This window comes from Suillus paluster, assembly GCF_016628075.1.
Source record: "Suillus paluster strain FC165 chromosome Unknown EDB91scaffold_4, whole genome shotgun sequence".
Classification (NCBI taxonomy): domain Eukaryota; kingdom Fungi; phylum Basidiomycota; class Agaricomycetes; order Boletales; family Suillaceae; genus Suillus; species Suillus paluster.
This window is the reverse complement of record NW_024537564.1, coordinates 945,945-968,013: the sequence shown is the minus strand read 5'-3', so window position 1 is coordinate 968,013 and position 22,069 is coordinate 945,945. Positions and strand designations below refer to the sequence as shown.

Here is a 22,069-nt window from a genome sequence, read left to right as displayed (position 1 = left end):
AAACTGCATCAGCAAATCTTCGGTATGACTCATTTAGCACACCAAGGCAAAATGTACTAGGATTGTGTTGATTTCGTAAGGTAATGCAAAATGGTAAAAACGATGCAAACAGAAAAGCTGAACAATTGTATGAGTACAACTGAACTGAGGGGCCCGGGGAAGGATGATTGAAAGTGTTATGGAAACACCAGGAATAGTTTGCGAGAGTATGAGTCGGAATTCAGATGACATAGCTGAATGCGGCACATTCATAAAATGCAGGGATACGTAGGCTCCTCTCAACTATAGGTTGAAGTCAGGTCTCACAAGGAATGTTGCATACATCACCTGGAAAACCTGGAAAATGAGAAGTCAGCATGACGAGACCATCTACATGACTAGGCAAGAACGCTCACCTGGTTTTTCTCGGCTGAAATTTGGTAGTCCTGACTCCTGGTAGAACCATCGGAAGCTTGGTATCATCTTCTAGTAGTTAGCAAAATAGTTCAACTGCCATGACCAGGCTGCAAACATTTACCAGGATGACGATCCACTTTCAAACGCTGCATGTCACTTGAAGGCAAGACATGAAGGTATTAGAATGGTCCACACAACACCAAGCCTATCAGTGTCAACAGAGCAGCATTTCAGAACGGTCGGCCAACACACATACCTTGGCAGTTGTAATGTATAGTCATTAATGTCAAGTGCCGAGCACCGCCCGAGATGACAAGGTGCCCCACTGGCAGGACTTGACAAGAAATCAAGGGAACACATTTGACTGATGCTTTGAACAACAATGGCCCGCATCATCAGGTTGATCTGCCCACAGTAGCTCATCCACAGCTGTGAGAAGTCCTTTCTCAAGAGAACCACCCACTGCAAATCTATGTTCAGCTCCAACCCCATCGACGAGCAGCGATGCCCTTGGAAAGAGTTTCACATATGGTGCATGCTTGGAGATTAGGTCCCTATTTCATGACAAATACAGTGTGATGTCAGTGCATGCAGTTTTGTAGAATGCAAGGGCGTACATCTGCATCTGGAGAGCAAGTTGCTCTTCAATCGCTGAGGGGTCATTGGGGTCATAGTTGGAGGAAGGCGCAGTGTGGATGGGATAGCCAGAGTAGGTGTTGTTGCACCGAACATGCGAAAACAGGTAGGAATAGGGCGAGCAGAGGTGCTGGGCTGGCTTGCACACTAGATATCAATGGTGACGGAGCAGCAATCTGGCTGTGAGGTGTGGGTGGTATGGGTGCGGCTGGACAAGGTGGCATTAGACAAACTTGGACAAACACAAAGTTGAGATTTCAAACACCAATAAATAATTACCATAGAAGGAAGGTGCTGCTGCCAGTACTGTGTGATGCGTGACCCGATGCACGGTGCTACGTAGCTCATCATTGACGACAATGAGGACAGGAGGACAACACAGTAGGACTCTACTGAAGGTACCATGTGAACAACTTTTGTACTAAGAATAGAGTTCTGATAAGCCATGTGGATAACTTTTAAGAATGAATTAGAGTTTTGAGAAGCCACATGGACAACTTTTGGTTATTTGTTTGAGATTTTCGAACATAACACGACTTTTGGGTTATCAGGTAGATATTTTATATAAAAATGATTCAATTTATTATTGTCTCATCTGGGCCGTCATAACATCAGACAACAATACACTTACATACTACTAGTATGGTCAACCAAAAGATCTTGTCTGATGTCAAACACGCTGCCATTCACATGTATGAGCAAGATATCCTTAGTCTTCATGAAATCCTTGATTGTGTTGGCTTCTTGAGACAGACATTCTTCTGCATCCGAAAGCTTTATCAGCACACTGGTGATGTAGTCAAACCATGAAGTGAATTCACAGGTCATCTGAGGAAACTGAATCTTGAGGATGTTCAGTACCTTGTGGAACTGGTCCACCACTGGCCAGACTGGTTCCTCAATGAGCTTACTTAACTCATGTTATGCAACTGCTTCATTACACTCCACTATGCCACCATCCACTGGGAGCTCCATTGTGTAGAAGTTTCCCTCAAAAGGCTCTGTAAAATCACCAAAGAATGAAATGAAGATCTCCATGCTGACTACATGCAACAGATGGCCCAATACATGCCTAACAAACTTTGCTTCATTGAGGAGACTTTGGTAGATGAACATACCTCATTCCAGAGATATGATTGGGCAAAGAAAAGCAAATGTGCCAGCATGAGAGGCATTGTTGTGTGAGGAAGGTGGCTGACAGCTGTTGCAGCCTTGTATGTTGATGGAGTCATTGCTTGCCACATCATAGAGGGATTGTTATGTTAGAAGGGTTACTTACACTTTCTAGAACATTCAGTTGTGAGCTCCTACACTCATACTAAGTGTGACAACTCTTCAACAATATTAGTCTCAAAGTGATCAGACCAGGACTCAAACAACAAATAAGGAAGATAGAGGAGAAGAGTCATGACATAGCCGTCAAGACAAATGTCAAGAGGGGTTCAGTCTAGAGTCTCACACGAAGAGGGAGTGAGCAGTAGACGTCAAGTAGATTCTCTATGGAAGGTACAAGAGGTTTAGACTAGAGAACTACTGACTACCTAACTAGGGTTTATATACTATGAGAATCGTGCATGAACCAAGACTAGAAACAGTAACTAACTAACTAGGAAGGCAAGAGAAGTTTCAGACATAGGGTTTCGGATCACGAGTACTGATAAGAGATCTTGAATCATAGAATGGAAGAGAAGAGACAGCAATTAAAATAAAAGATCTATTGGAGATCTTTAGATAGAGATCTGAGATCCAACAGAAGGAAGATTGATCGTTGCTTTGATTAGAGATGGGATCAGCAATGTGAAAACAGTGATGTGGGCATAGGGTACTGGTGATTCTGTGATGGGTTGATGGGATGAAGGGTGATAGAGGTGACATGTGTGAAGAGGTGAAGTAGTCATGTGACTCGGGCGCTTAGACTTAGATGCTACATTGAAGTAGGAAAAATGGTTTGTTTGGGGAACTCATGACACTAAGGTGGCTATCACATTATACTCATTGTCTGTTATGACTAATGTTCACCAAATGGCAAAGGTCACCCAAACACACCAGGACTCAGTTATAGTAAGAGAAAGAGTATAGGATCGAGCATGAATATCTCAGTCTGCCAGGTTGTAGAACAAATAGGTTAAGTCTAAGGAGTATTGACTACAGCTACTCTAACTATATACATAACATTGAGTCAGAGATTTCTGAGTATGAAACAAATCAGCCAATGAGAAAAGAGTCATATGATAACTGTGCATGATGTAGTATGATGTAGTGATATATAAGCAATGGTGTCAGAGTGGAGATTAAGTGATAGGAAGCAATACTGTCATATCCACAATCCACACAAGTATCCTCTGCCCTCAATTAGCATCTTTCACCTTCATTCTCAGTCCTCCACCTTCATCTAGTATGCACCTCCACTGCTAGATACATGTCTCTGATGTCAGGCACACTTCTCTGCCCATGACTTGATCAAGGTACGAGGCACACATCAATCCATTCTGAGTTCCCTTTGTATATTCCGCTTTCCACCTAGTCTTTGTACCTTGTATTATCTGGTCCTCTATTCCAATTAAGCTTGTTATATACTATAGTTCATTGTTCCTTTTATTATTACTTTGTACTCCGCCACAATTCCTATAGTATATAAACCCCATGTGTTTCAGTAGAGTTTCTACAATATGAATATGGATTTGAACCTATCCTAACCACCTCTGAATCAACTTAAAGTCTTACTCCTTGTCTAGTCCGACCTTGAGACTAGTCTTGCTGACCTCTGCCTTTGTCTTCTGACAGTCTTTGCATTATTTTCTATGTTGGACTTAGTCCCTCATAGTCTTACCTCTGTCAGAGCACATCAGATGTAGTTCCCTGCAACCATACCCCTGTCGGAGCATGTTGGAGTTGATCTTTGGCAGCCCCTATCTGTCCTTCAAAGTTAAGGGCACCATACTTGCCTAAGGAGCACAGCACATGAACTGAAGCTAAGCCCCTCCATAACCTCCTTCCTACCTACTAGGCACAGTTCTGACAGATACTGTTCTAGCCCATGGAGTAGGGAGCCAATCAGAGATACAGTGGGTGATATGTGAAGTGGTGAAGTTGTGACATGGTGATGGTGTGATAATGTGAAGGGAAGCAGAGTCATGTGACCGGTTTGGGAACAAGAAGTAGCTGGAGTAAATCCAAGGAGTGAGAAATGATTCATATTGGGAATTCATGACATTACCCCCTTTTTAGGATGAGCATCCTCGTGAATACAGGATGGTCAAATATTGTGTTGTCTCCATTCTAAGAAACCAGGGGTTTGTAGGATTGAAATGATAGAGCTAGCAATTTGGTGCAATTTTGGGGTGTTGGGATGTGTGGTATGAAATTTGCTAACTAATCTGGGGGAATTCTTCAGATTTTCTTCTTTCTCCATGCCACTTCTTCCAATGGATATCCTTTCCACTTTGTTAGGTATTGCAACTGTCATCGGAATATACAGGACGATAGCACTCCTTCTACTTCATATTCTTCTTCAGTTTGAATGATTTCAGGGGGTGAATGTGTTGGAGTGGATTGAGGCGTCAATTCAGAGGTTTTATGCAGAGTGAGTAATCCCACATGAAATACCAGGTGGATGTGATATGATTCTGGTAATTTTATCCGGTAGTTTACCTCACCAACTTACTCAAGTACTTCAAAGGGGCGAAGACAGCAATCTGACAACTTCTGGCTTGGACACTGTTGTTTAATGTTCCTGGTGTCTAACCACACTTTTTGTCCAACATCTAATTTTGGTGCGTCTTTTACTCCATGATCATAGAAGTGCTTCATTTGATCATTTACTATTTCTAGCATTACCTTTGCTTCCTCCTGTGCTTCTTTCATTTCTGCTACTCTCTGATTGGCTTGAGGAACAGTGTTAGAGGAATTAGGAGAGATGATGAATTCAGGATTATAGCCATAGAGACATTTGAAAGGGGAGTGTCCAGTAACTGTGATAGAGTTGTTATGGGTGAATTCTGCAATTGGAAGCCATGATACCCAATCATTCTGATGGTATGATGTGAAGAGCCAAAGGTATTGTTCTACTTCTTGATTGACTCATTCCATTTGACCATTGGTCTGAGGGTGATATGCTATGGACATAGACCACTTGGTTCCTAATCTCTTTGAGACTTCTTGCATGAATTTGGAAATGAATTGTGTTCCTCTATTGGAGATCACCTTCCTTGGTGTTTTATGCAACTTTCATATGTGTTTGAAAAATAAGTCTGCAATTCCTTTAGAATTAATGTCTTTGGTGGTAGGTATGAGATGCAATAGTTTGGTAAAGTGATCAATGACTACAAAGATGCTGTTTTTTCCTTTGGAAACAGGTAGGTCTGTGATAAGATCACAACTGATGATTTGCCATGGACCTTCTGGTATTTCATTTGGTTTTAATGGAACATGGGGTTTAGACAGTAACACCTTTGTTTGTTTGCATCTATTGCATCCATCTACATAATTATTGACCCATTTCTGCATTTGAGGCCACCAATAGTTATGAGACACAAGTTCAAGAGTTTTGGCATGTCCCATATGTCCTACTGCAGGTGAATCATGAAAGATTTCCAGCACTAAGTGATGAATTTCTTTGTTGTTGGGAACATAAACCAATCCTCTGAATAGAATGAGTCCATCTTCAGTATTCCACTCTTCAAGTCCTTTTCTCAACTGTACAGGTGCTTTCTTGAGGGTTTCAATAGCATTTTGGACTTCTGGGTCTAGTAGGTCTGTGCAATTTCTGATGCATTTCAACAGTGTTTGCTCTCCTTCTATCAGAGCCTGACCTCATTTTTCAGCTTTGATTTGGAAAAACTCGGGTTTCAAAAGCATGCGGTTGGAATTGTCATTTTATATCCCCCCCCCTCTGTGGTCTGGCCTCGTAGACAGAGCATTGGCAGTATTGTTGACCTTCCTGGGTTTGTGCTGCAGTGTAAATTCATATTCTGCAAGGGACAAAGAGCACCTTGCTTGTCTGCAAGTTAAATTCTGACTTGTCATGAAGTATTCAAGGTTTTTGTGATCCATCCAAATCTCCACTGGGTTGGGTGCTCCTTGCATGTAATGCCTCCACTCTTCCAAAGCATGAATAATAGTTAATAGTTCTTTGTCATGAATATCAGTTTCTTTTTGCATTGTTCATTGACTTGCTAAAGAAAGCCACTGGATGCCATAGTCCGTCTTCTTTAAACTGAGAAAGTACTCCACCAGTGGCATAGTGTGACAACTCTTTGACAATAATAGTCTTAAAGTGATCAGACCAGGACTCAAACAACAAACAAAGAGAATAATGGGAAAGAGTCAAACAAGAAGTGAGCGATTGTTAGGTACCATGCCGGCTCAAGAGGCAGAGGGGATCAGGGCTTGGCTTCAGCTCTTGCACTGTGCCCTTAGCCGAGTATGTGCCCCAAATTTGGAGCGGATCCGACGTTGTCCGACGATAGGACGAGTGGACCGCTTAGGTCCGCTTTGAGGGTCAGGGAAGTAAGAGCTGCTAGTGGTGGACCGACTAGGAGCGGAGCGGAGAAGGTGGGGAACGATGCGGAGGGTGGGTAGAAACCAGGGGGATATTGATAGGAGCAGAGATGGTGGAGGATAATGTAGAGGATAGGAAAAGGGGTGATAGGAGGATATTGATAGGGGCGGGGTAATAAGGGAAAGACTTAGAGCACGGCTCTAAGTCCGGAGTAGAGGGTCGGAGGGTCAGAGGTGACAACAAGTTGAGACTTGTGTCCAGAGGAGGCAAGGTCCTACTGAGAATTCCCGCAAGAGGTGACTGCGAGAAGACAAGTAATATTAAGACTAAGGAAAAGTATCTAAGTACAGGATATGTTATATACTTCTATGTGAGGCAGTGATCAGGATAACTATGTAGTAAAGCTATGTACCAAGGATATAGTTTGTAAGTACTTTACATAGGCGAAGACATAAGTCAGGAGCGGATATCAATATGTACGCGTTGGATCAGTGATCGGGTGGTAATAGGAATTACCGGTGATCCGGAAGTAAGAGTCTATGTACCTGAAGGGGAAAGTATATGTCTAAAAGGGGAAAGGGATCCAGTTGAATGGAGAGGTTTATGGAAGGGGACCGGTTGAGCGGTCGGGTGGAAGCATAAGGCGGAATGCAGGGTTGTGATAGGACGGAGTGGAGGATGGATGGGGCGGAGGGGGTCGGAAAGCGGGGCAGATATCAGTATCGGAGCAGTCAGATCTGGTATATGACAGCGATGGACATCAAGTAGATTCCTATGGAAGGTACAAGAGGTTTAGACTAGGGAACTACTGACTACCAATTAAGGTCTATATACTATTGTCATATACCGGATCCGAGCACCTCCAATACCACCTGTAAACATCCCTACCACTAGTCTGACCCCCTGTTTCCCTGTCCGCTCCATCCCTCCTTCTCCAACAATGCACAAAGTGTGTTTCAGCAGGACTAGCCCTGCTACCTCCGCCCGACTCTATTCTGCTCCTCCGACACTACCCCTATTTTCTCTGACACTATATCCCATACCTCCGGATCTGGAATTCCGGATTCTCCCCTATGGAAGTCCGGTTTTCCATCCTATTGTCTGCCCAGCGCTCTGCTTTCATCTCTGGACTTACACCTATCTCCTTTTAGAACACTGCTCTCCGGTTACCGGTTATGTCCTATTCCGCTATGCTTACTGATCCATCCATTCTTACTTCATTTCCGACTTCACTGCTTTGATCCGTTACACTTACTAATAGACTTTCCACATGCTTCGTACATAGCCCTCACCTTTGCTGACTGATTTACTTACATGATACCTACAGTATATAAACCCCTGTAATACTCCGGAACTCCTCAGTTCGAATATCATCTTAGTTCTGCTCATTCCTGCAATCTCCGGACTTGAGTCTCACCTCTTGTCCACCTCTGAGTCTTAGGGGTTAAACCTTAGGACTAATCCTCCGGCTCTACCTTAGGGTAAGTCTAACCTCTGTTCTGTTTCTACTCCGGATTTCTGTAGTAGCCTTACTCCGTCCCCACATAGTCTTCCAGAGTTCCGCTGAACTCCACCGATGTTTGTCCTCCAGGAACTCCCCGGACTTCTGTTGGACTTCCCCTCTGCCCACCAGAAATTAAGGGCACGTACTCAGGTAAGGGGCGCAGCGCATGAGCTGAAGCCGAAGCCCTTTGAGTAACCTCCCCCTTGAGCACGACCTTAACAACTATAAGAATTGTGCACAGACCAAGACTAATTAAATCAGAAGGCAAGAGAAGTATCAGGTATAAGGGTTTTTTGGATAGAAGAAGGAACATATAGATAGTGGTGACTTCCGATAAGACATCGTAGAATGGAAGAGAAGAGATGGAGATTAAATAGAAGATCTATCTTAGATGGAGATCCAAGATCCAATGAGAGGGAGATTGATTAATGACTTGATTAGAGATGTGGGCATAGGGTACTGGTGCTTCTGTGACTGGTTGATGGGATGAAGAGTGATATATGTAACAAGCATGAAGAGGTGAAGGGGTCATGTGACTTGGGCATTTAGACTTAGATGCTACATTGAGATAGGAAAAATGGTTCATTTGGGGAACTCATGACACATAGTCAGATGTGTAGGTTTCTATTTTTTGTTTCTTTTGTGCATCTGGCATTACCAAAACTGGTGCTGAAGTGAAATTGTCTTTAAGAGTCTGGAAAGCCTTTTCCTGTCTCTTCGTCCATTCCCATGGTACATCCTTCCTAATGAGTTCATTCATAGGTTTGGTAATATTCAAGAATCTGAGAATGAACTGCCAATAAAAGTTTGCAAATCCCATGAATCATTGAATGTCTTTGACACAGGTGGGAGTAGGCCATTCCTGAACTCCTTTAACCTTGACTGGATCCATTGAGACATGTCCATCTTTAATAATCAAACTGAGGAACTGTCATGAGTTCCTCAAACAAATCATTTTTCCTACCTCAATGTGGCATCTAAGTCTAAACACCTGAGTCACATGACCCCTTCACCTCTTCACACATGTCACATCTATCACCCTTCATCCTGTCAACCAGTCACAGAAGTACCCATACCCAATGCCCACATCTCTCCCTTCACATCCCCAATTGCATCCCCGATCAAGTCATTGATCAACCTTCTGTTACGAATCCCCAATATGAATCATTTTTCATTCCTTGGCTTTCCACCGGTTACTTCTAGTTCCCGAACTGGTCACATGACTTCGCTTCCTGTCACAGTTTCACCTCTTCACATATCACCCATTGTATCTCCAATTGATTCCCCTACTCCATGGGCTAGAACAATCTCGCTTCCTATTGTTTAATCTCCGTTTATGATCTCATCACTTATATATCATGACATCATGCTATGTCATCTGCAGTATCGTACAACTCTTTTCTCATTGGCTGATTTGATTCATACTCAGATATCTCCTATTCAATGTTATGTATATAAGTAGGTAAGTTAGTGTAAGTACTCCTTAGACTTAACCTCTTCATTCTCTACACTTGTAGTAGGCCTTAGATGTTCATGTTCAATCCTATCCTTGCTTTATTAATCATCTGTGACCAAGTCCTAGTGGTTGTGTGCTTGCCTTTACCATTCAGTGAACACTGGTCATAACACCTTCCTCCCATTGGATCTTGGATCTCCATCTAAGATAGATCTTCATTTAATCTCCATCTCTTCTCTTCCATTACAATTTAGATCTCTACTATCTATATGTTCCTTCTGATTACAAACCCTTATGCCTGATACTTCTCTTGCCTCCCTATTTAGTTAATTACCTTTCTTGTCTTGGTCCATGCACGGTTCTCAGTAGTATATAAAACCTAGTTAGTAGTCAGTAGTTCCCTAGTCTGAACCTCTTGTACCTTCTGTAGGAATCTATCTGATGTCCATCGCTCACCTCTCTGTTTGACTCTTCTCCCTATTCCTTGTTTGTTGTTGTTTGAGTCCTGGTCTGATCGCTTTGAGACTATTATTGTTGAAGAGTCGTCACAGAAACTTCACTTCTTTCTTCTCAAAGGAGCATTTTTCTGGTTTGAGATAAAGGTCATTGTCCTTGAGTCTCTGTAGTACTTTGAGTACCACCTTTCTATGTTTCTCTACATTGTTATTGGTGAAAACCAAAATATTGTTAATGTAGACTACAATGACCTTCCCTTCTTTGAGATTTTGGAATATCTGGTCCATCATACAGTGACTCAAAAAGGTAATGCACAAATTTAGAATTACTACCTTTCCTCCTCATACTTCATTGAAATTGCATCAGTTGTTGTACTAAGTACTCTAATATAGTGATTTATGTCTAGGCTTTCAGTGGAACAAGGTTTTTTTGAAGAGACTGCACAGGCATTTGTAAGAAAGGTGCTGTGCATTTTATATTTTAGTGTGGTGTGAATTACAAAAGAGTGCCCCCACTGCAATTTTCTCAACTACGAATGTGCCCACAACACTTGCATACTCATCCTGAGACCTCTGCATCCATCCATGCCAGGATATTCTACTCCTACAACAAAGGCTTGCATTTGCCAAGATAAAGCAGCTGGTATGCATGAAGCACAAATTGTTGAAAAGTTTGGCCTGCATCACACAACTGTTGTCCATATCATCAAACAGTATGCCAAAAGTGAAGCCTTCTACAATGTCAAACCAAAGCCAGGTCGACCTCACAAGTTTAAACCAAGTGACATTTGTGTTGCAGTCCATGTGCTGGCACATACCAAGGCACATGATGTTGCTGACCTATAAAGGAAATATTTCCTAGACATCAATGCCCTGACCATCCAAATGAGACTTCAGACATGTGGCCTCAATGCTTACATTCGCCACATGAAGCCACTTTTGACCAAAGCCCACAAGCAGAAGCGGCTAGAGTGGGCAAAAGCTCACACTAATTGGTCAGCAGACAATTGGAAGGCAGTTATATTCTCAGATGAGTCCAAATCCAATCTCTTTGGGTCAGATGGCTTTTCATGGTGCTGGAGGAGGCCAGGAGAAGAGTTTGATGCACAGTACATGAAAAAAGTGGTGAAGCATGGTGGTGGAAATGTGATGGTTTGGGGGTGCATCATGGCTGAAGGTTTAGGCCAGATTTCCTGCATTGATGGCAACATGGATGCTGCACTATATGTTGAGATCCTTAACAACGACTTCCTCAGGACCTCTATAACCTCGAAATCAACAAAACAAAGATTTATTTTCAGCAAGACAACAATCCAAAGCATACTTCAAAACTGGCACAAGAGTGGTTCCAGAAAAAGAAGGTTGACACACTGGACTGGCCCCCAAATAGTCCAGATATTAGCATTATTGAGCATGTTTGGGACCATTTGGATTGTTGTGTTCACATTTGCACACCACTGCTGCAGAACTGCACTGAGTTATGGGAGGCTTTAGTGGAGGAATGGGGTAACATTGAGGAGGACTACATCACCTGGTTGTATGAAAGCATGCCAGGGCACATTTGAGCTCTTCTTGATGCCAAAGGGGGTCATACCAAGTATTAGAAAGTTTTGTAGCATTGTCTTTTGATTTGCACTCACTACATTCATTCTTCTCCTAGACCTGCTACACCCAAAAATGAATTGCACTGTACTCTTCATTTTAATCACTCTTTTACAGCTCATATATTGCAGTACATAATTTTTTCTTTACATTACTAGTAACTATGGACCTAGAGCTCTCTATGGAGCATACTTTCTTGACACAATCTGAGCAGGACGAGGAGAACAGTGAAGATTACTCAAATTGGACATGCTGTGCATTACCTTTTGAGTCACTGTAGTTTGAAAGGTAGCAGGAGGGTTCATTAAGCCGAAGTACATTATGACTGGTTCATGATGTCCAAAAGGAGTTTGAAGGTGGCCTTCCATTGGTCTCCTTCTTTCATTCTAATATTATTGTATCCCCATTGAACATCCATTTTCAAAAAGAGGCTTGCACTGGTGAGATGATCAATCAAATCTTGGGATTGTGAGAGAGGGTATGCATTTCTCAGGGCATTCATGCACCTGGAGATGCAACTGGGACACCGGGGTATGGTTATGTTAGCCGAACGACAATGCGAAACATGGGAGCTAGTAAGAATATTCTATGAGTATGTTAGATTGTGTATAGTAAGAGGGAAAAACATAATGTACATCTCAGTTGCTTAATGTTATGACCAGAGTTCACTGAATGGCAAAGTCTGACAACAACCACTAGGACTCGGTCAAGGATGATGATGAGAACGGATAGTATTGAGCGTGAACATCTAGGCCTACTACAACAGTAGAGAACGAAGAGGTTAAGTCTAAGGAGTACTTACGCTAACTAACCTACTTATATACATAACATTGAATAGGAGTCTGAAAGAAATCAACCAATGAGAAAAGAGTCGTACGATACTGCGGATGACTAAGTATGACTCATGATATATAAGCGAATGAGTAAGACAGCAACTAAACAGAAACCCAAGTTCCAACCGGTTCTTCTTTAGGAAGCGAGATTGTTCTAGCCCATGGAGTAGGGGAGCCAATTGGAGAAACCATGGGTGATATGTGAAGAGGTGAAGGTGTGACAGGGTTGGGAGTCACATGACCGGTTCGGGTACTGGAAGTAGCTGAAGGAAAACCAAGAAATGAAAAATGGTTCATATTTGAAATTCGTGACATTACCCCCTTTCTAAGATGAGCGTCCTCGCGAATGTAAGATGGTCGTATATTTTTCTGTCTCCATTCGAGGAAATCAGGGGTTGTCAAAATTGAAGTGGAGATCCGCGCCGATTTAATCACATTGGGGTTTTCCACATAAAAGTCAGCTACTATGAGCGGCGCATTCTTCACATCTTCCTCTGACTGCCATGTTGCTTCTTCTACTGCATATCCTTTCCATTTTACTAAATACTGCAACTTGTGTCTGTATAGGCGGCTTTGCAATATTTGCTCTGCTTCATATTCTGGGACTTGGTCCACAATCTCTGGAGGTGGACACGTTTGCGGTGGGCGGTCAACAAGTTGAGAGGTTTGATGCGGGGTAAGCAACGATACATGGAAGACCGGATGAATGCGATATTTACTAGGGAGCTTTAACTTGTAGGTTAGCTCGCCAGTCTTCTCTTCGATTTTGAATGGTCCAAGACAGTGGTCAGACAACTTCTGGCTCGGACAACATTGTTTGATATTTGTCGCATCTAACCATACCTTGTCGCCTGGTTTGAACTCTGGTGTGTCTTTTACCTTATGATCATAAAAGCGCTTCATTCGATCGTTCGCTATTTCTAGCATCGCCTTCCTCTCTTCTTGCACCTCCTTCATCTCGGCTAATCTCTGATCGGCTTGGGGAATCATGTTGGAAGAGTTAGGGGAAATCGTGAATTCGGGGTTGTAACCATAGACACATTTGAATGGGGAATGTCCAGTGACCGTTACGGAATTTTTATGCATGAACTCAGCAATTGGAAGCCAAGAAACCCAATCAGACTGATGATAGGATGTGAAGAGTCATAGGTACTGTTCGATTTCTTGATTGACCTGTTCTGTCTGTCCGTCAGTTTGTGGGTGATATGCTGTCGACATGGACCACTTGGTTCCTAGTCTTTTCAAGACTTCCTGCATGAATTTGGACACAAACTGTGTTCCCCTATCTGAGATCACCTTCTTCGGTGTTCCGTGCAACTTCCATACATGATTGAGAAATAAGTCTGCAATTCCCTTGGAATTAACATCTTTGGTGGTCGGAGCAAGATGCGCTTGCTTTGTGAAACAATCAATGACTACCAAAATACTGTCTTTGCCCTGGGAGATGGGTAGATCGGTGATGAGGTCACAGCTAATGGTTTGCCATGGCCCTTCTGGAATCTTGTTTGGCTTCAAAGGTCCGTGGGGTTTTGACGGTAGCACCTTCGTTTGCTTGCATTGATCACATCCATCTACGTAGTCATTGACCCACTTCTGCATCTGAGGCCACCAATAGTTCCGCAAGACAAGTTCAAGGGTCTTGGCACATCCCATGTGTCCTGCTGCAGGCAAGTCATGGAAGATCTCTAGCATTGAGCAACATATTTCCTTGTTATTGGGCACGTAGACCAATCCTCTGAACAGAATGAGTCCATCCTCCGTATTCCACTCTTCCAATCCTCTTCTCAACTGCACAGGGGCCTTCTTCAGGGTTTCGATAGCATTTCGGACTTCTGGACCCAAATCAGTGCAGTTTCTGATATGCTTTAACAGCGAATGTTCTCCTTCTATCAGAATCTGACCTCTTTTTGTGGCTTTAATATGGAAAAACTCGGGTTTTAAAAGCACACGATCAGAATTGTCGTTTTCTACCCCCCCTCTGTGGTCTGGCCTCCTGGACAGAGCATCGGCAGTGTCGTTAACCTTTCCCGGTTTGTGTTGCAGAGTGAAGTTGTACTCTGCAAGGAACAAGGACCATCTTGCCTGTCTACGAGTTAACTTTTGGCTTGTCATGAAGTACTCGAGGTTTTTATGGTCTGTCCAGATCTCTACCGGATGAGGTGTGCCCTGCACATAATGCCTCCACTCCTCCAATGCACGGATGATAGCTAAAAGTTCTTTGTCATGAATGTCATAATTACGCTCTGCATCCTGCATTGATTTGCTGAAAAAGGCTACTGGGTGCCATAGTCCGTCTTCTTCCAACTGAGAAAGTACGCCACCAGTAGCGTAGTCTGATGCATCGCTCTCTATCTTCTGTTTTTTATTTGCATCTGGCATAACTAGCACTGGTGCAGAAGAGAAATTGTCTTTGAGGGTTCTGAAGGCCTTTTCTTGCTTGTCCGTCCATTCCCATGGTACATTCTTTCTAATGAGCTCATTCATGGGTCTGGCAATGTTCGAGAAACCAAGAATGAATCAACAATAAAAGTTCACAAATCCCATGAATTGCTGAATGTCCTTGACACAGGTAGGAGTGGGCCATTCCTGAACTCCTTTAACCTTGACCGGATCCATAGAGACATGTCCATCCTTGATGATCAAACCGAGAAACTCCACTTCCTTCTTCTCAAAAGAACACTTCTCCGGTTTGAGGTAGAGGTCATTGTCCTGCAGTCTCTGTAGTACCTTGCGCACCACCTTCCGATGTTTCTCTACATCATCGTTGGTGAAGACCAAGATGTCGTCAATGTAGACTACAACGACCTTGCCTTCCTTCAGATCTTGGAAGATTTGGTCCATCATAGTTTGGAAGGTAGCTGGGGAGTTCGTCATGCTGAAGTACATGATGACTGGTTCATGGTGTCCAAAAGGAGTTTTGAAGGTGGCCTTCCACTGGTCTCCTTCCTTCATTCTAATATTATTATAGCCCCATTGAACGTCCATTTTCGAAAAAAGCTTTGCACCAGAGAGATGATCGATAAGGTCCTGAGAGCGAGGGAGGGGGTATGCATTTCGGATGGTTTTCTCATTCAACCTCCGATAGTCCATGACAGGTCTGAGCTTTCCGTCCTTCTTAGCAACAAAGAAGAAAGGAGCTGCTACTGGAGATTCGGAATCTCTCAGTTGTCCCAAATCATACTCTTGCTTGAGCCACTTCTCACATGCGTCATTTTCGGTGGGGGACAAGGGATATGCTTTCGCATTGGGAGGAAGATCATTAGGGTCCTTGAGATCTACTTTATAATCCCATTTCTTGGACTCGGGGAATCGAGTAGACTCTTCTTCGGAGAAGACCTTAAGGTAGTCATGGAGCCAGTCTGGCACCATTTCTTCTATGGGCTTCTTTTCCTTCTTCTTCTCCTCTTGCTGCGCTAACTCTGACACGACTGAGCTTTTGTACCTGATCCACACATTCTGTGGTGAATCTTCATCCTCAACTTCCTTGATCTGTACCTTCTGACCAACAGTAGTAGCAAGGTCCGATTGTTCTTCATCCTCAAGCCTGACAGGTATAGTACCCACATGTCCTTGCATTTTAGAGCTGAGGCTGTTCGACTGAACCTGATGATGGATAGAGGCTTCCTCGATATCCTCATCTTCTTCATCTTCTGCTGGTATCAAATCGGGCAACACCAAAAGGATCAAAGAGTTCATGGCTCTTCGCTTCTTTGCCTTGGTCTTTTTGTCCTTGACCTTGGCTTCTTGACATTTAACCGGGCAACGGTCTAATGCCACCTTCCCTGCATTCCAATTGATACTAGGGTTGTGGTATCGCAGCCAATCTATTCCAATGATGACATCATCGGTTCCTAGATCTGTGATCAGAAAGGCTACTTCTTCCTCATGATCCCCTATCGTGAGCTTCAAATCTGCATAACTTGTAATTGGTCTGGCGGAATTGTCTGTTTCATCAATATTACGAATCGACATTGCTTGCAACAACTGCTTGGTCTGGACTTGATTCTTCTTGACAAACTTTTCACTGATGAAGAGGTTTGTCGCTCCACAGTCCACTAGAGCTTTGACAGCTGCTTTCTTATGTTTCCCTTCCAACGTAACTGGCAAGTAGAAATGGTCTTGTTTATTCCCAGAACAAACTTCTGATACTTCTGCAAACATAATCACCGAGTCACCGAGAATGGAAAAACAATTGTTCTGATCTAAGTTTGCAGTCAACTTCGATCCTCCTAAAAACCCTTTTGTTCCTCTTTCTTCGCTGGGTTATACATGCTGGAGAGGCAGATCCTCTTGTTGATGATGCGGTTAATATCTTCCAGTGTGAGTGGTTTCACTGCTGGAACTTCTTCCACCTTGCTGGCGCGGACAGCTGGTCCTTTGCCCTTGTCAAGGGGCTTTCCCGTGCAGTTATGGGCCATATGCCCTTCTTCTCCGCAGCGGTAGCACTTGAAAACACCTCCCGGTTGTCCTTGAGGTCGGGGTCTACCTCCTGTCTTGGTTGCATCAACGTCCATGGTGTTTCCTCCCTGTGACGTGGTCTTGGGTGCTCCAGCTGGTGCGGGTGCCGCGGCGGCACCTTGCCAAGGTCATCGAGGGTTGAAGTTCATCTTCCTCTCGTTGTCAAGCTCCTCGAGGTTTTGTCCGATTAGAAGCGCCTCCCTGATCAATCCCTCCAGGGTGTCTTTCCTGTTAGGGTGGATATTGGCCAAGTAGTTTTTAACTCGTTGGTCAAATCCAAAGTGGAGTTTGCGCATCAATTCATAATCAGAGAAGTGACAGAAAGCAAGCTTCTGACAGAAGATGGAGATGTACTCCCTGACTGTACAATTGCCTTGTCAGAGAGCTTCCAACTCTCTCACTGCCTTCTCCTCTTTGTTGACGACGGTCCACATGACCTTCATGTCGCTGACGATGCTGGCATAGGACCCGGGCTTGCCGCTAAGTGCTATGGGGGTAATGCTTTCTGCCCACTTGGCTGCAGCACCCCGGCAAAAGGAAATGAGACAGGTGCATTTCTGCTGTTCTGTCACTCCAGGGTAACCAGTGAAGTAGATGGCGAGCTGGGTGAGGAAGGTGTCAACATCAATGGAGTTCTTTTCGCCCGTAAAGTCCATTGGTTTTGACATTTTGAGATCAGAGCCTGAAGTCCCAGATGTAGAGCCTGGGATCTTCATTGTAGATGAGCTCTGCAAAACCGTGATGGCACTCTCTGCTATTGCCAAGGCATTCTCCGAGATCGTCACCCTGACCCTCAGGTCCGTGTTCTTGTCGTTGGCTACTACCAAGCCGTCGTTGAGAATGTCGATCTGCTCCTGCAAGTGATCTATCAGGCGTCTGGTGTATTCTCTTTCTTCTGTGACAACAGCATTGATTGCGTGCGAAATGTCCCGGTGGGTGATGGTACTCTGCCCGGGCCCAGAGATGGCGAAGGGTACAAAGGGGCCTTCGGTTGGGGTGGTGGATTGTTCTGCAGGTGGTAACAGGCCTAATGGGTTTATCCATCCTTGCGGGTGTGGGGATTGGATTGCACCCCTGGAAGGAGTTGATACTCTTGGTATCGCTGTCGGCACCGATGCTACTTCCGTATCCTCTGAAACATTGATCCCAGTTTCTCCTAGATTCTCGGACATGGAAGAAGGAGCAATGGGAATCCAGACAGGAAACGTTGTTGTGAAGTGCGAAAGCCCTAGCCTCGACTAGGCAGGATCTGTACGGCGGGGCAATGATGACAAAGGTGCAAATGCAGCGCGTGTAGTGGTTCGTCAACCTATGTAGAACTCAAGAGGAGTTCGCAAAAGACGCGGTGAACTTTGGGTCTACTTTTAGCACCCTTGGTTCCTATCATAAAGTATTTAGACAGTGAGAGGACTGTTGCAAGTGCCGTTCTGTTATGTAGAAAGCAGATATTGTAGCGTACAGTTGGCAGGGTTTTGGGCCTAACTGCAGATGTGCAGAAAAAGGACCTAAATGTCACTGATCCTTATGAACTGGCAGCTTGTAGTAAGACGAGGGCCTGGTTCACTTCTACTAAAGACTAACGTAAAGAGATTGAGATAACAAAATGCGTCGGGGAATGATGATTGAATTAAACGTAATCCGCGAGATAAATCTCAGCAGAATAGCACAGTGAAGTTTATTGTGAACAGCGATGTCCAGGATAAAGTTCAAGTCGGAGTGGTAAGATAGACTTAACCTAATGTTATGACCAGAGTTCACCGAATGGCAAAGTCTGACAACAACCACTAGGACTCGGTCAAGGATGATGATGAGAACGGATAGTATTGAGCGTGAACATCTAGGCCTACTACAACAGTAGAGAACGAAGAGGTTAAGTCTAAGGAGTACTTACGCTAACTAACCTACTTATATACATAACATTGAATAGGAGTCTGAAAGAAATCAACCAATGAGAAAAGAGTCGTACGATACTGCGGATGACTAAGTATGATTCATGATATATAAGCGAATGAGTAAGACAGCAACTAAACAGAAACCCAAGTTCCAACCGGTTCTTCTTTAGGAAGCGAGATTGTTCTAGCCCATGGAGTAGGGGAGCCAATTGGAGAAACCATGGGTGATATGTGAAGAGGTGAAGGTGTGACAGGGTTGGGAGTCATGTGACCAGTTTGGGTACTGGAAGTAGCCGAAGGAAAACCGAGAAATGAAAAATGGTTCATATTTGGAATTTGTGACACTTGACAGGAACTGAGATGTTAGAACATGAAGGTACATAGCTTTATAGTACTTAGCATAGTGACAGAAAAATATATTGTAGTTAAGAAAATGACACTTTGTATATTCAAACATATGCCTGACATCATTGTGTTGTCAGTCACATACTGTGGTTGCACTCGCAATATCAACCTGACATCTTGTTCGGTCCATCATCCAGCTCTCCTGATGCATCAGACTTCAACAGATGGTGTGGACATGGGAGGGCTTCAGTGAATGTGTCTGTGATGTTTTCCTCCATGGGGCAGTACAAGAGCTTGAAAGTCCCATTCCTGACATGCTTGTGGATGAAGTGGAGGTGAATATCAATGTGCTTCGTGCGGCTGTGGAACTTAGCATTGGATGCTAGCACTATGGCTGCTTGGTTGTTGCAATAGACTGGAGTGGGTAGGTTGACTGGATGGTAGAGTTTGTCGATGAGGAGCTGTAAGTAAAGGATTTCACACACTACAGTGGTTATGGTGGTATACTCAGCTTCTGCAGTCAAAAGGGCAATGATAGGCTGCTTGCAGGCGCTCCAGGCAACTGGTCTGACATTGAGAAGAATGATGTATCCTGAGACTGAGTACCTATGTGGCTGCGAAGCCCAATCAGCATCAATGTAGGCCTCAAGACCTCCATCTGTGCTCCCAAGAGTAAGGCCAAGGGTGAAATTTCCAGGTGTTTCCTGTACTTCGGGATGTTGTTGGGTTGCATCTTTGAATATGAAATTTGCAAAGTTCGCATTTGGTCTGCATTGCGAGAAAAACAAAGTTGAACAAACACTGAGTTGTGTTCCCAAGAATATAGCAGCCATGACATAGGGGTTAGCGAAGATGTTATGAGGCACGAGTACTTGAAGAGATTTGCTGCAGCCTGCAGGTCATGGACAGCATCAATATTCACATTAGGAGCCCTCAAAGTTGGACGCCCAACACCCATGCCCAACACCCAAACACCCAACCACGTGACAAAAATGAGTATACCTAGAATAAATAGAAGTAAATACAAAGTAGCACAGTCAGTTACCTAAACCTTATGGCGCGAAGTGCTGAAACCTTCATGAATTGTTGAGCACACACTAAACCTCAATACTTATTCCTAACCCTCAGCATTGCTAAACCTGCTAACCCCTAAACCTCACCAGGACTAAACATTGTCAAAATATATTTTTCAAGGCTTAGGCATGATTTTTCTGTTTGGTATTTAGTGGAATTTAAAAAACTATTCCTAACATACTAAGTACATACATACTTCTATGATAAAAAATTATGACAAGGTTTAGCTCTGGCGAGGTTTAGGGGTTAGCAGGTTTAGCAATGCTGAGGGTTAGGAATAAGTAACGAGATTTAGTGCATGATCAACAATTCACAAAGGTTTCGGCGCTTCGCACCATAAGGTTTAGGTAAGTGACTGTGCTACTTTGTATTTACTTCTATTTATTCTAGGTATACTCATTTTTGTCACCTGGTTGGGCGTTTGGGCATTGGGCGTCCAGACTCCAACTTTGAGGTCCCCTATTGATCCTTCAACACGTGATACAGCGCATGTCAGTTGCCATTTGTCAGGTCTTTGGTTGTCGCTCTATCGCTTTATAATGAGGATATTCGCGAAACAAATATATTTGGGACGGAACTACAAGACATGGTACGAGTGCTAAGCTAATGGGCAAAAGCATGTAGCACTGACCGGCCCCAATCGGAGATCTGCCCAGGAAAAAGAGGTGAGCTGCGAGGGTGGGCAGCCAGCCTCACACAGTTCTAATTTGGGAGATTTATGTTGATCAAGTCCATGAGAGCGGTTCGACATAATTGTGAGCCGCACCATCGAAGAGCTTTGGCTAGGCGATGGTGATAGGGAGTGGAGGGTGGGGAAAAGAAAAGAGCTCGACGACAGCTATGTCGACGGCTTTGCTAGTGGTAGAGCGGAAACAAGAGCCGACAGCTTCTTCCACTTGACCAAAGACCAAACTCTAAGATTTCGCTCGTGCCTCGCTTCGTCATAGAGTGACAATCTTTGGTTGTCGCTCTATCGCTTTATAATGAGGATATTCGCGAAACAAATATATTTGGGATGGAACTACAAGACATGGTATGAGTGCTAAGCTAATGGGCGAAAGCGCGTAGTGCTGACTAGCCCCGATTGGAGATCTGCCCAGGAAAAAGAGGTGAGCTGTGAATCTCCCAAATGAGTAGGAGTCCGCAACGACGCATCGCAGCGAAGCTGTGGATACCCGTCAAAGTAGGAGGGAGGGGACTCACCATAGAGCAAAGTACTAAGGGTTGCTGGGCATTGAGAAATGAATGAATTCTTCGTGAATGTCTGGGATAGCTTGCATGTAGGGCGCCATGATTTGCACGTGCTTTCGGAGATATAGCTGAAATGTGTCGCTAGCCCAACGTCCCTTCGTTTTCATGACTTCGAAGGGGATGTTGTGAAGTAGATATTCGAGCGTGGATCCTATGCGGATGCCATGACCTTGCAGGGGATCCATTCCTCCTGCTCTGGCAGCTTGGGCTAGACGGCTGATGAATTTCTGCTTCATTAACGCGCGGTGGCCGGCTTTGAAGTGATATGCGAACAGGGGCCCTCCAGGAGGAGGTCTGTTGACTTCTAAATGTTGGAGGAGTGCCTGTTCGGGATCTGAAGGTCCGTTCTGGCGTGCGAAGGATACGTCTTCGCCTTCTCTAGAGGTCTTCGTGCAGGGAATGCGAAAGACCCTCATTTCGAGGTTGTTGCGGTCTCGTTCGATGCACATATCTGATGGTTTAACATGAATTTCTGCATTGAATGAAGGGAGGGTAGGAATTGTGAACTCTCCTAGCCGAGCAGTGCAGTAGAAGGCGGTTGTCAGGCAGCTGAAGACTGCAGTGTCCAACGGTGAGTCTAGGTTCAGTTGGTTGTGGAGCGAACAGATGAATTTGACGGTGTAAGGCCGTCATTTCTTGCGTTTTGAAGTATGAGGCGTGAGGTTCT

The 22,069-nt window shown here is 44.1% G+C and overlaps 1 protein-coding gene across 1 annotated transcript; it reads right to left on the bottom strand.

Moving 5' to 3' along the window:
• Positions 1-742: 742 nt before the first annotated feature.
• Positions 743-2,070, bottom strand: EDB91DRAFT_1243362 (uncharacterized protein; the record flags this gene model as incomplete). The annotated part of the gene is made up of 4 exons (XM_041322283.1): positions 743-950; positions 1,014-1,171; positions 1,723-1,922; positions 1,974-2,070. The coding sequence occupies 4 exons, from the start codon at positions 2,068-2,070 to the stop codon at positions 743-745; spliced, it is 663 nt and encodes a 220-aa protein (XP_041182682.1).
• Positions 2,071-22,069: the final 19,999 nt, after the last annotated feature.